Source organism: Oreochromis aureus, linkage group 1, assembly GCF_013358895.1.
Source record: "Oreochromis aureus strain Israel breed Guangdong linkage group 1, ZZ_aureus, whole genome shotgun sequence".
Classification (NCBI taxonomy): domain Eukaryota; kingdom Metazoa; phylum Chordata; class Actinopteri; order Cichliformes; family Cichlidae; genus Oreochromis; species Oreochromis aureus.
In genome coordinates, this window is record NC_052942.1 from 2,895,354 (window position 1) to 2,910,810 (window position 15,457).

The window sequence follows — 15,457 nt, forward strand, 5'->3', positions numbered from 1 at the left end:
ATAATGCTTCTAGGCTTCCTATGAAGTGTGTGTGTGTGTGTGTGTGTGTGTGTGTGTGTGTGTGTGTGTGTGTGTGTGTGTGTGTGTGTGTGTGTGTGTGTGTGTGTGCAGCGGGAAAATGAATCTGACTATTTTTACTGCCGTGATCTTGACTCCAGGCGTACTGTAAACCTGTAACACTCAGCATTCACTGTGCCTGCAGAGCTGACTGTACGCAACAGCACGATAACAGGCAGCACGATCTGGGTCACTGACAGTGTAACAACCTGTTTAACCAGCTCAACCAGCTCAGCAAGAAATCCAGTTACTGCCCTCTGGTGGCCACATACAGATCACACGTCTGTGTAATGAAGTCCACTGATTTGAACGATTGAAGTGACTGTAATATACGAAGAATAAGAGCAAGACATTAGAAGAAAATAGTGCAAGACACCATGATGTTATGCCATCCACCGGGTCACCAGTTAATTACTCGTTGATAAGATAAGGGTTAAAAAGAAATGAAAAGTATTGTAGGTAAGTTAGGACCCCAAATATCAACATGAACATTAATTATTAACAAATGAAATATTTATCTTTGAAGGATGGCAGTCTAAATAAAAGTATGTAAGTGGCATTTGCACAACAAGAATTGTCAGCTCCAATGCCTAAATTAAAATTTCTGAATTTTGAATAATGAATCATTATGTACGCATAACCACGGAAAGTGTATCTAGAACAAAAATGCAGGAGTCAAATGCTGTCAGCTAAGAAGACAAAGGGGGAAAACCAAAAAAACAGAAGAAGAAAAAGAGATTGTACAACCTAAAGAGTAACTAAGCTGAAGGACTATTTCCCACTGAAGTCAGAAAGTTTGTTAGGAACAGTTATTGAAGACCAGTGTGAACAGAAACCGATATCTGTGCAGATGCCTGAAATTGACTGGAAGATCAGCCAAATGTAAGTTGGATAAGGTGTTTGATTTTTATGGATCAATTCTGAGAACCTTCAATCACACTTCATATTTGTCAGTTTGAGAAATGAAGGTCAATATTAATTTGTGGGCTCGACAGTTTGTTGTATTATCTAAACATTAAAGCAATTAAGATAAATACACAAAAATGTTACAATATGTGGTTCACGTCACTTCTCCAAACCTCTACCTTCCATTTCCATGAGTAATGGTGCAATCAGTATTTTTTTCTTTTAACCCTCCGAGCTCTGAGCCACCTTAAGTAGGAATGCTGAAGTTTTAGAGTTAGTGCTTCCATCTAGTTTTCGGATTGACAGAACTACTTAATTCTCACATGGACAGAAAATTAAAAATCACAATATTTTAACACTGGGTGTCAGCCTTTTGGTTTTTTTCCTACCCAAATAGAGCTAGAGTTATGGCCAGGATATCTCATCACCAGAAATGACAACTCACGGAGCTAGTGCTTGTGCCTTACATGATAAAATTTCAAAAAAGTCTCATTTCAGTTGTAGCTTTAGCTTTAGTTTTCCATTTTTAACAGTAAATGCATCAAAAGAACCACAAACATGTCACTTGTGGACAGGTGCTAAGTGAATATTGACGTGAAATATGTATGTACACTGATCAGACATAATATTAGGATCCCCTCCCTAATATTGTGTTCGTCCCCCTTTTTCTGCCAAACCGGCCTCGACTCGTGGAGGCATGGACTCCACTGAAGGTGTGCTCTGGTATCTGATGCTCAATTAAATTGAGATCTGAGGAATTTGGAGGTCAAGTCAACATCTCAAACTCATTGTTGTACTCTTCAAACCATCGCCAAAGTATTTTAGCTTTGTGGCAGGACACATGCTGCCATCAGGGAATACCTTTTCAGTGAAAGGGTCAACATGGTCTCCAACAATGCTTACGCAGATGGTAGGTGTCAAAGTAACGTCCGCATAGATGTCAGGACCCAAGGTTTCCCAACAGGGCATCCTGGTGCCAGGTGTTCCCAAGGTAAGTGATGCACATGCATCTGGCCAGCTAAAAAATGTAAAAGAAAACGTGATTCATCAGAGTCGGCCACCTTCTTCCATTGCCCCATGGTCCAGTCCTGATGCTCATATGTGATGCTCCCATTGTTGCTGCTTTCAGCATTGGAGTGCAGTCGCATGGGCACCCCGACCACGCTGCGGCTATGCAGCCCCAATCCACGGTGATTTCTCATATCTTTCTATCAGAACGAGCTTTAACTTTGAGGTAATTTGAGCCACAGTTGCTCGTCTGTTTTATCCGACCACACAGGCAGCCTTTGCTCACCACATGCATCAGCGAGCCTTGACCCTGCCACTGGTTCACCATTGTTCCTTCCTTGGACCACTTTTTATAGATGCTATCCACTGCAGACCGGGACCACCCCACAGATCTGCACTTTTCTGATCTAGTCGTCTAGCCATCACAATTTGACCCTTCTCAAACTCAAACTTGCCCAGTTTTCCTCCTTCTAACACATCAACTTTGGGAACAGATCTTCACTTGAGTTAGTAGTTAGTACCCTAACTACTAACAGGTGACATAATAAACAGGTAATCAGTGTTATTTCCTTTCAATGGACACAATGTTATGTCTGATCAGTGTATGTGTGTAATAGGTAAGCAGATTCCAGCCTTCTCCAGCTTGGAGAACCCACTGCTTGATCTTACCAATTTGAAGGGGAAAAAAGACCCATTATTGTGATTAAAGCTTTTTCCTGCTTGCACTTTTGTACTTTTCTTCTGTTATGTGTTCTTGCTTTTAGAGACAATCATCTGTGGTTCCCTTGTGAATTATTCTGTAAAAACCTCATGTTGCATGGAGGGCCAGGACAGTCATGCACATTGAAATAAAGCATTCTTATGTTTAGTCGTTCATAAAGTAATTTATTATTTGATAATTTATTGGAGAATAAAAAGAAGAAGAAGAAACAGATATTTATAAATGAACTATTTATCTATCCTTCAAATGGAAAAGAAAGGAAAGAAAACATTAACCAATCAGAAAGCTCCTTAGATGACACCATATGGCTAATTTGCATTGCTTTTTTCACAAAGGACCAAAATGTCAGTTAGTTTATCATCATGTAGTTGCTTCATTGTCATGATTTGTTTCTCAGAGCAGTTCACAAAAGGCTACTTATGTTTAAAATAAATCAACGTGTGAATTCTTGTGTTTCTTTTTCTCCGTCTCACACTCGCTCTCTCTCGTGTCTGTGCTTGGCTGTTTCTCTCACCAGGTCGCCATTATTGCTGGAAACTTTGAGCTTGCTGAGCTCATCAAGAACCATAAAGAGTCTGATATAGGTGAGTAATAAAGAAGCATATTTTCTTCTCCTCTGTCCAACCGCATCTATTCTTCTTCAGCCACCAAGTGCATATTCCCGAATCTCTCTTGGGATACATTTCAAATCCTCACATTTGGTTAGATCCTCCTAAATGACTTATTGCAATAATCCTTTCCACTGGATTACAAGATCACTGCCAAGGGGATGAAAGTGTACGTTTATGTCAGGACAATCCAGGGCCGTTTGAGCCAACATAAATGATCAATACTTTGGTCCAGGGAAGCTTTTCCTGGATCAAATCTAGTCAGGTTAGAGGTGTTAAATAATCTGTGTGCGAGCATTTGATAAACCCGGTATATGGGTTTAACTTTTATTTTACTCTGATTGTGATTATTTTAGCTTGTAAGATTTCTTTATTTAATATATATTTACTATTCTAAGATTCAATTCAATTTTATTTATACAGCGCCAAATCACAACAACAGTCGCCTCAAGGCGCTTTATATTGTAAGGTAGACCCTACAATAATACATACAGAGAAAAACCCAACAATCATATGACCCCCTATGAGCAAGCACTTTGGCGACAGTGGGAAGGAAAAACTCCCTTTTAACAGGAAGAAACCTCCGGCAGAACCAGGCTCAGGGAGGGGCGGGGCCATCCGCTGTGATTGGTTGGGGTGAGAGAAGGAAGACGGGATAAAGACATGCTGTGGAAGAGAGACAGAGGTTAATAACAGATATGATTCGATGCAGAGAGGTCTATTAACACATAGTGAGTGAGAAAGGTGACTGGAAAGGAAAAACTCAATGCATCATGGGAATCCCCGGCAGCCTACACCTATTGCAGCATAACTAAGGGAGGATTCAGGGTCACCTGGTCCAGCCCTAACTATATGCTTTAGCAAAAAGGAAAGTTTGAAGCCTAATCTTAAAAGTAGAGATAGTGTCTGTCTCCCGAATCCAAACTGGAAGCTGGTTCCACAGAAGAGGGGCCTGAAAACTGAAGGCTCTGCCTCCCATTCTACTTTTAAATACTCTAGGAACAACAAGTAGGCCTGCAGTGTGAGAGCGAAGTGCTCTAATAGGGTGATATGGTACTACAAGGTCATTAAGATAAGATGGGGCCTGATTATTCAAGAAATTGTATGTGAGGAGCAGGATTTTGAAATCAATTCCAATGCTGGCATTACTCTGTGTCTATAGTGGTGTAATTGCTACAGATTTGCTGTCTTTGTAAAGTACTTCAGCTAACTGATGCATTTAAACCACTAATGGAGCTCAAAAGAGCTGCTGGTTAATAGCGACATCTAAAACCCAAATGCTATGCCTACAATTTTCTCCCACAAAGAGTGAGTGAAAATCTCACTAAAAACGTCCTGGTAATAAACCATCCGCTACAGCACATCCTGTCTCTGAATGCAAACAAACCGGTACGACTCTGATCGTGGAGGTAGCTGACAATCTGTATGAGCTCAGTGTTCTCCGAATAAGATTGATGCACCTACTCAGACAGATGCAGACATATGGTGATTATCATGCTTTTTAAATTTTATAGAAACAAAGACAACATCATTTCTATATCAGATTTAAATTGCTTATGTTAATGCAAATATTATATGCTTTACATTCAAAGTCAAGATGACGTGTCCAGTTTATTTTATTAGCAAATGCGGTACTATTACAGCTTATTATAGTGAAGTGAAAAACCATGCAAAATAAATAAATAAACAAGTAAATAATCAAAAAACTAATAATTCAAAATAACTCAAACATAAATGTAGACTTTGTGTTAAATATTTAAATAAACCTCTGCAAAAGAAGCAGAAGTAGGTAAATTATAGTCACAGTGAAAAGTAGACTTCACCAAACCTATTACAAAACACTGGGAGTAACAGCCTGAAGCTGTGTTCACACTGGAAAGGATTTGTAGCGATGAGGTGACCAGAAACCACAGAAAATGAATCACACTCATCAACATGTTAAATAACTACTGGAGATGGGAAGTGGGTGGAAACAATGAGAGCGGTGAACCCTAGGAGCGCTGCCGACCCTGACGGCCTCCCAGGAGCTGTGGTTAAAGCCTGCGTTGAACAGCTGGCAGGGATCCTCACCAGGCTGTTCAACCTCCCCCTGACTCATGCCACCGTTCACACCTGTCTGAAAGCCTCTGCCATCATTCCCATAGCCAAAAAGACTGATATAGGCAGCATCAATGACTATCAATCTATAGCCCTCGTGTCTGTAGTCATTAAGTGCTAAGAGCAGATAGTAAGAGCACTGAACCACCTGGAGAACAGGAAGAGCTGCGTGAGGAGGTTCTTCATGGACTACAACTCAGCATTCAGCACCAGAATCCCAGACTTTTCACGACCAAACTGGACCACCTTCACACCCCCCCTGCCACCTTTATCAAGTATGTCGATGACATCACCGTGAGACAGCATAGTAGAGAATTTGTCCTGCTGGTGCTCAGAAAATAGCCTGATGCTGAACGTCCTTAAAACAAAAGAACTCGTTGTGGACCTCAGGAGACACAGACAGGTCCACTCCCCTCTAATTATAAATGGAGAATGGGTGGAATCTGTCTCCACCCTCAGGTTTCCGGACACCCACATCTCCATTGATCTCAGCTTGACACACAACACCATCACCCTGGTAAAGAAGGCCCAGCATTGGCTGCACTTCCTCCGTATCCTGAGGAAGAAAAACCTGGACCGGAAGCTGCTGCTGGTTTACATGGGGAAATTGCATGATCTACTGGAGTGAGCATATTAAGTCATTAGTGTTGGATAAAATCCTCACACTGAACGTCTTTTGAGGCAAGAGTCCAAGACATTACAGTGGCAGGCAGGGAGTGGACCGGGAACGCAGGACTCAGCAGAAAGACTGTAAAACCAAAAACCAAAGCTTTATTGCTGGTAAAAAGGCAACAAAACACAACAGGTAAAGCTGGGCAGGACCAAGCAGACAGAGACTACACACACCATGAGGGACAACACAACAAAGAACAGAGGGAGATGCAGGAGGGTGACTAAGGGAAGCAGAGACACAATGTGTCACTACAAACCATGTGAGAATGTTCACTGGCCAGATGTGTCTCGGTTGAGAGCAACAAAAGTAAACACAGGAAAAAGGTGGTGTGTCCTAGACTTTTGGAGAGCACCGAGAAATTAAGTTGTTTTCATGGCTAGCTGCTAGCTCGTACAGACCTTTGCACATCTAGAGTACCTCGCCACATTTAGAAGAAAAGCAGCTCTATAATTGGTTAGGGTTGAGGTCGGATTCACACCATAAACGAACTGCTCTGGAGTGTGTGTTACTGGAGTGTGTGAGTTGACATCACTGAAACAGAATACAGAGAGACCAGACAGACACGGGAGCATGACCAGAGAGACAAAGGATAACACGGAGACAAGACTGGGACAGACTGGACACAAGAGGGCCACTCACATAATAAAACAAGAAATTAAAAAGTAGGAATATAAATAATGAAAACTGAGAGGCACAAGGAAAAAAAGACCTCAAGATTAACTGAAACAGCAGCAGAACATAAATTACCTCAAAGAACAAACCGAAAGTCTATAACAAACTCAAAAACTGGACCAGTGATGACCCCAGCATGATTTGACATGTACAAATTCAGAGTTTACTATAAGAGAAAACAATGGAGGGGTATTGTTCATATTTACATGCACTGTCACAGCACAATGAGCCACTGCTGTCACATTGATTTTGGAAATGATTTCTTCCAACATAAGTGAATGTCGATGTGCTTTCACACATAAAATATTAAAGCTGAGTGAGCCTTCACTTTGTGCAAACCCAAATATAGCAGCGATCCTTAGCCTGGAATGCTTGATAAGGTTGAATTACATAAAATGCCTTCATAGAGATATGTAGTGTAAAAGGCATAGCATTATTTCTCTGTGTGTGTGTGTGTGTGTGTGTGTGTGTGTGTGTGTGTGTGTGTGTGTGTGTGTGTGTGTGTGTGTGTGTGTGTGTGTGTGTGTGCGTGTGCGTGTGTGTGCGTTCATGTGTGAGGGAGGTGAGAAGATGAAAGATGAGAACAATTTTTCACGAACATTCAAACATGATAAGAAGTATTTTTTGAACAAATTCCATGTTTTTTTCCATCTTGCTATTTATTACCTTTGTTGCTTAGTTGCCACGCTGGAGTGGCAGATTGGTGAAAGCAACAGACTCTGCTTCAGTTTAACACCTGATAAAGTGACATTTTCACTTTTCAAGTGAAGCAAACAACCACAAATCATTTACAGATTCAACATATATTTAATCATATCTTAACCTGCAATGTCTCTGGTGGCCCATCTATGGCTGGGGTTATGGTTTGGTTAAGGTCAGCTTCTTTGATAGAGTTTTTGCCTGTTTGGAACACCCAAGCTGAAAATTAAAAAAAAAATTAACTTAGTTTCTTAAACTGTTTCTCTGGTTAAACCAAAACCCAAACCCTGTACAGTTGTGGTGACGGGGTGGATGCTATGAGGTTAAAATCAACAACTGAAATGAGCACTAAGCATCACTTGGATAGTGACTCTGGTCTTTAGAGTAGTTTGTGCAGCGCACAGATAGCTCAGGGATTAACGGGCCTTAGAGAAAATGAGAAAAGATGAACAAACAAACCAAAAAATAAATAAATAAAAATACAACAGAGGACAGGGAAAAATGAGGTTGAGAGGCAGATGAATGAAGAGAGAGAGAAATCTAATCTAATCTAAAGATGTAATCCTGCGATTGTTGACCTCTTCTCATGGATGCCACCCATCAGTGAGCAGCCTGAGCACAGCAGCGACCCGGTGAAGGTCTAAATGAAACACGGCAGCGAAGCGGGATTACCCCCAAAGAACCTCAGCACTGTTGACATCTGCTACCTCCCCACCACGCCCTCCCTCTCCCCCTTCATTCACACCATTTCTTACTCAACCTTAAGCGCTCAACTACATCTATGAGTGGTAGCTAGGATTGGCCAGTCAGTCAACCTCAGATTTCGGGTGTGTATTTATCTGTTTTCAACCCCTGGGGGACACTTGAGCTGTGGACTTTGGGATGGGACATCTGGATTGGATACCATGGGTTCAGCCTGCTGCAGAGGTTGGTGCCACACCCACTCTTCCCATCTTTTGCTTCCATCCTTTACTCACATCCTTGATTCCCATCCTTCACTCCCTTAACCTCTAATCCCAAGTTCTTTGACTTAAAACACAAACACACACACACACACACACACACACACACACACACACACACACACACACACACACACACACTCAGAGCCCAGCTCTCCCTGTTTTGCCTGGCACAACTTGTATCATGTTGAGTCGCTTGCTGGCTATATGCAGATTTAGTGCATTTTAATGTTGATCACAGAGACTGCCTGTGTGTGTGTGTGTGTGTGTGTGTGTGTGTGTGTGTGTGTGTGTGTGTGTGTGTGTGTGTGTGTGTGTGTGTGTGTGTGTGTGTTAGATTCAGAAGCAGCCCTGTGGCTTTTACAGATTTTCTTGCTTACTCGGTGCAAATGATGTAACAGTTCAGCTACACAAATCTGCCACCGTGTTACGTCATTTTTCTCCATATTTCACTGTATTGTTGAGGCTTGACTAAAAACTGGGGCAAATGAATAGAAACAAAGGCCAAAGACCCTGAAATGTTCAGAGTCACACAGTTTATCTGACATAGTGTTTTAAAATATTATGCACAAAGGTAAATTATTAACTGACATTAAATGACAAAAGCATTTAAAATGTGATTATTTCAAACAACTGACACATTTTCATCTCATAAAAAGACATTTAAAAAAATGACGTAGCCACCCATACCAAATTACATTTTGTTATTGGATCACTGCACAATAGTGTTTTTCTGAATGAATCACTACTAGCTTGGGTTCTTTATTCACCCTTCCCACATTTACCTGTTGGATGTGTCAAATGTCTAGATGTTCCTTAACCTACTTTAGTAATATTGATACCTGTACAAAAAATGTAGCTCTGGAATAGCCTTTAGTTAGCTAGGCCCCTGTAGTCGTGTGGGCAAAGGTAGCTTAGCCAACATTAGCTGTTCCCCAGCAGATTGGGGAAATCGGCCTGGCTGGGTGACCGTGAGGAGAAAGTGTAGCTCTAAACAGGAAGACCCTGGTATACCCCACTCTGTGGCACACCTGCCAAGGCAAACAGTCATTAGTGGTTATACTGGTTATTGGTGATTCTATTCTGAGAAACATGAAGCTAGACACAGAACCATGCTAATCATCTTCCAGGGGCAGCAGTACATTGAAGGAACCCTGAAACTGCTGGCTAAGGATAAACAAAGATTTGGTAAGATTATAATTCACGTTGACAGCAATCACACCTACAGCACTGTATTTGGCACCACTTTCATACTGACTGATGAAGATGTTGCCATGAGACATTTTTACTGGTACTGGATGTGAATCAACATCTGATCGTCTATGTTCAGAGTTCCATCAATTTTCTCAAGATCCCCAACAACACTGACTGAAACAGCCACAAAACACGACTGTAGATCATTTTAATCGATAATTCCATCTGGATTAATCACTCCATCAAACCTGTTGCTGATTGCCTGATTTTCAGTTCATTTCTTATATAATTTGGTAGCTTGGCAGCATTTTCTTAGAAATGGATTCTTGACAATCATTTTCATTTTCACACCATACATTCATATTCAGTTTGTAATCAGCATTAGTTGTGTGGATGAAGCTACCCTGCATACCACATTTGCTAGAACGCATGCAAGAATGCTAAGTGTCACAGATCAGCAACGTGAAAGGATCTGGACTGCAGTGCAGGACTGCAGAGACAGGACCTGAACTCAAAATCACAGCTTTATTTCTGGTTTATCTAAGGGAGGCAAAAACAACATATTTGCTGAGTGAGAGGGGAGCAAACAGGAAACACACAGCAAGAAAACACACATCTTGTGGTGAGGATGTACAGAACAGAGGAAAACACAGCAGGAACAAGGGGAATTAAACTCAACACAGCACACACAGTACAGGAGGCTATAACAATAAAGCAGGAATTAACCCACTGAGACACAGACCAAGACATACAAACAGAGACAGATGATAAACAGAGAGTCAAGACAGAAGGTACAGAATGGCCAAAGTGGAAACACAACAACCACAGAGACAGGACAGACACGGGGCTATGGATGGGAAAGAAATCAAAGAACATAACTAAATGTTACATAACAAACAGAGGATATAATAAAAGACATAAAGGAAAATAGCAGCCTTAATGTTACAAATGAGACAAAATTTAAATGCAAGTGATCCTGAAAACCAAAAGGAATCACTAAACCCAAGGACTGTGACAATAAGAGTGTTAGTGCCTGATAACTGCAGGTTAAATGCATGACAGGGAAAATAAGTGATCACCATTAAGAGGTTCATCAGTAAACCAATCTGCTTGCTCGAGGTTTATTCTGATCAAGAGAGGTGAAGAATCGAACTTCGAGTTCTCAGGCACAATGAATGATCTTACGCGTGAAGCACATTTTTCGATGGACTCCTGTGCAAAGACTGAAGTACGGCACGATGTGATTGCTGGAGGAAAAAGAAAGAGGTTTCTCAGGGACACTGACAGCCATTTACATATTGTATGTGGCCTGGCATACCTTATGTGGTTCACAAGCATGAATGTGTGTTTGACATATAAGTCTGTGCATAAAAATATCTAAAAAGAGAATCAAATATGCTCACAACACTGGAGGTCAGCTGGCTGGTGCCTACTTCTATAAAGTTAAACAGAAATTGCTTGCATCTTTAATTACATACCAACTGATGATGGCTATTTTTCAAGTAAATAAATGTAATTAATAATTAATTGGATAGTTCCTTTTACGTCAACAAATAATATCCACTTGTTAACTGATGATGTGTTAACCTAAATACATCATTTATATGATAATTGTGTGTTTGCCGTTCCCACAAAGATAAAGAAATGTTGCCAATGAAAGAAAAGCAGCTCTTAAAATAGTTTAAGACCAAAGCGTCATGCTTTGGTCTTAAACTATAAGAATTAAATGTGTAAAATTAGACAAATCTATCATTTAATTATTTTGCTGTATTGTGAATAACCACGGGGTGGGTTTTTGTAAAACTTGTGAAAATGCAGTTAAAAGTCAAAAATGTCTTCCTTCATTTTAATTTGGATTGGAGTTTTTGCCGGTCTTATCCTGGCCCCCAGGCCTTATCTTTGACATCCCTGCCCTAAAATAATACAGAGAAAAAACAGCAGTCAAATGCCCCCCTGTGAGCAAGCACTTGGCAACAGTAGGAAAGAAAAGTCTGTTTTAATGGGAAGAAACCTCAGAAGAACCAGTGAGGGAAAGGAGACAAGAGAAAAGACACTTTGGAGACAGAGATTAATAATAACCAAAGGTGAAGTACAAATCCTTCCTTACTGTATTACTGTGAAAACTTTTTACTTTTACTCCTACATTTTCACACAAATATCTGTACTTTCTACTCCTTTTATTTTCAAACAGGTATACATCATTTATAGCACCAGTCAGGAGTTGAAGTGGGGTGGCTTTTTTTCTTTGTTTGAGTTTATGAACGAGTGCAGATTGTTGCATACATTGAGTTGTGTTCACAGTACTTCGGCATCTAGCTATTCCTACAGAAGAGGAGCAAGTACCAGGGAGGTAATGTTTTTTTAAGTGGCAGGACATTTCAAATGCAACATTTCTATCGGCTCAACGAGTATCAGCAAGCGCACAAATCGTTTGTGTGCAGGTTAGTCTGAGGTACTGTGATGGATTAAGCTTTTGATGATTAAGTGCAAATTGGTGTATAAACAGTGCTGACAGAGAGTAAAGCCTCCAGACCTATTGCAGCATAACTCAGGGAGAGATCAGGGTCACCAGATCAAACAGGGTCACCAGATCAAACAGGGTCACCAGATCAAACAGGGTCACCAGATCAAACAGGGTCACCAGATCAAACCCTAGCCATAAGTTGTTTTTTGTTTTTTTTTAAGAAAAGCTTTAAGCATATTCTTAAAATTAGAGGGGCTTTTTACTTCCCAAATCCAAACTGGGAGCTGCGTGCACAGAGGAGAGGCCTGAAAGCATACTTCTTTTAATGATTATTCGAGACCTTGGATTTGAGGAGAAGGAGTTTAAATTGGATTCTGGATTTAACAGGGAAGCCAGTATGTGATAAATGGGCTCTCTCTGTCTCTTGCTACAGCATTTTGGATAAACTGAAGGCTGTACAGGCAGCTTTTAGAACCTGATAATAATGAGTTACAATAGGATGCTGGTTTAGCTCAGTGGTTGAGTAGCAACCATATGCCACATGGCCGTAGCACAGCAGCACAGGTTCTAGTCCAACCTGCAGCCCGTTGCTGTTTCTTTACACACTTTCCAGTTTATCTTCACCCCTAAACTATCCAGTAAAGGCATAAATGCCCATGAAGTGATGGTAAAAAATTGATTACAGTTGTCCAGCCTAAAAGCAAGAAATGCATAAAAAGATGCACAAATGCAGGAAACCAGTCCTATTTGTTTAATATGGGCATTGAAGGCATTCGTGTCTTTAAGACATTCCTACAGTTTAACTAGTTGGTGTGTGTCGTCTGACTTCACTGGTCGATAAAGGTGGGTATCATCTGCACAGCAATGAAACTGTATGCTTTCTAATAATAGTGCCGAAGGTAAGCATGTGTAGTGTGAGTAGACCACAGAACCCTGTGGAACCTCATAGTAAACTTGTGCTAAAATGTTTAGAGGCTATAAGAAGATCATTTTGAATCTTCACAAATGCTGTTTCTGTACTCTGATAAATTCCAAATACAGACGGAAACTTTTCAAATAAACAATTAACAAATGACAAATGAATGAATTACCAAATCATAGTTAACAAGTTATTATAGATTTTTTTATAGAATTGTTCCTGTGGCGGAGGTGTGGTCCCTGGCTGAGCTGCAGGGGAGGAGTGGGGCGGTGAGCTCGGAGGGGCGGTGCCAAGGAGGCTGGAGGGAGAGGTGGCGGTGATTTACTTAATGAGGTTTCTCCCTTTATATATAGTGAAGGCGGAGACCAGAGGAGAGTGTGTGTGCTGAAACATAGAGCCACATGTGTGTGGTGCTTCAATAAACAGCTCGCAAGCATACAGCATACCAGAGTGTCGGGTCAATCTTTACAGTTTCCATAGATACTTGATATTTTACCAAGAATAAAAATGCCTGTTGTTCAAAAGCTGTACTGGCAACACTGTTGACAGGTTTTTATTCAGTGTATTATTAAAATGAAGTCAGTCCATGATATTGTTGCTCTGGATGTACTGACATCATTTAAACTTGGTCTTTGTCTCGTCAGCTAGTCTCTCCTGTCAAAAGACAGAAAAAAATTTCCTGCACTGTATAATCCACCAGGAAGTCCTCTGAAAGTCTAAACTGCAGCTTGATCATGTAGCAAATAGAGTGGACTTAACAGTCGTCAGTTCATTAAATTCCTTCGAGAAACTGACCACCACGACTTACTTTACCACTCTAACGCCTGCTGGTTAAGTTACAGAGCAGTTTGTCAGTGAGTGTGGGAGCTGAAAGGGGCTCAGTTTTGGACTTAATGGGATAAGTTGACAGTCTTTCTATGCAGAGCAACACAGACTGGCTTTGTGATTTTGCTTTCACTGTGGGCATATGTGTTGACCAATGTTCCCTCTAATCTTTCACGTGTCTGAGCGAACACACAAACTCCCTGAGCGGACACTTGGACCACTGTGAGCGACATCAGACGTGTGCACTGTGGTCACGCCAGCATCTAATCCATCCAAGTTACATGGTTTATTAAAATAATCAAATTACAGCATTTACATTTCTGTTAGACTACTTTTAATTAACTGCTTTAGCCCACTTACAATGAAAATTTAAAAACTCCTGTTCATGACCTGTGTAGTATGTTAACACTACTGGAAGTAAAAATAACTTGAACTCCAATTTTGAAAACACAACTTTCTTTCTTTTCTTTTTTTTTCATAAAGCTCTGACTTGTATTATGAGTCTGTGGTCTGGGAGAGAGTCTGTAACTCTGTCTGCCAAATACAGCATATAATGACCAATGTTGGGCAATTAATTATATAGTTACTTCTTCAAAAAAGTAACTCAGTTTGGCAAACAACAAAGTTTTTTGCAGCTATTTATTTTTTTTAATGCAGTCAAGGCGTTTTTTTAAATAAACATTTCAAACTATTTACAGAACAATCAGCTGTTCTGCATCAAATCTGATGCCACACAAATTATTTGTGCCACTCCAAAAACTCATTTCTGTCCACTATGAGATAAAGGAGAACAACAGCCTGATACCTGCAGGCAGTAGCGGTTTTAGATACGGGCGACACGGGCGGTTGCCCGGGGCGGCATCGTGATGGGGGGCGGCATCACGGGCATCGGCAAAAAAAAAAAAAAAAAAAAATGCTCGTACTCATGCTGCCCCGACGGCAGCCAGTGCATATTGGGAATGTCATAGGCACCAATCGGTTTTCTATCGCCCATTTGCTGGGAGTAAGGGCGCCCTCCGTTTGCAAGGTGCGCCTGCTGCTTGCGGCACAGGGAGGAGAGGGCGGGGCGGCGGGGGATCCTCTGGCTGGCTGGAGCAGCATCTAATAACCAACTCGCAAAATAAAACAAAATAAAAACAAAACAACAAACACGAAAACACCGGACATTATGATACAGACTTTTAATTTGCACCGATGTTTTTTCGAAATTCTATACGCGAAAAGTGAGCGCTAGAGCCCTCGGTGCACCTGCGCGCTGCTGAAGTCAAAGTAAACTTTATTGTCATACAGTCCAGTATATAGAGAGACGAGACGACGAGGCTCCGGTTACAGCAGTGCAAATAAACGAACAATAAATATAGTAGAGTAAGAAAATAAATATACACTTTAGGACTCGGGGTAAAGGGATCAATAACAATTTAAAATTTATAATTTACAGTTTGATGATTTAAAGTCTCACACATAACCCGTCGAAAGGGGAGGGAGACCTGCTGCTTCCAAATAGATCACATTTCATTCATAATGTTGTAAATCCAAGCCCATTATGTATTCATGATTTGAATCCTGGGTTGTGTGAAATCCCAGAAATACACCCTAGACAAAGTTAATCTGTGAACTAAGGTGTAGGTCTGTTAGATTATGTTGTGGTGATC

General features: G+C 40.9%; 1 protein-coding gene across 1 annotated transcript in view; it reads left to right on the top strand.

Annotated features, from left to right (window-relative positions):
- Nucleotides 1–15,457, top strand: part of shank2b (SH3 and multiple ankyrin repeat domains 2b) — a 327,738-nt gene that overhangs the window by 167,584 nt on the left and 144,697 nt on the right. The window contains exon 10 of the mRNA XM_039619730.1: nucleotides 3,210–3,276. Within this exon, the coding sequence (XP_039475664.1) occupies nucleotides 3,210–3,276 (67 nt within the window). The remainder of the gene's footprint in view (nucleotides 1–3,209; nucleotides 3,277–15,457) is intronic.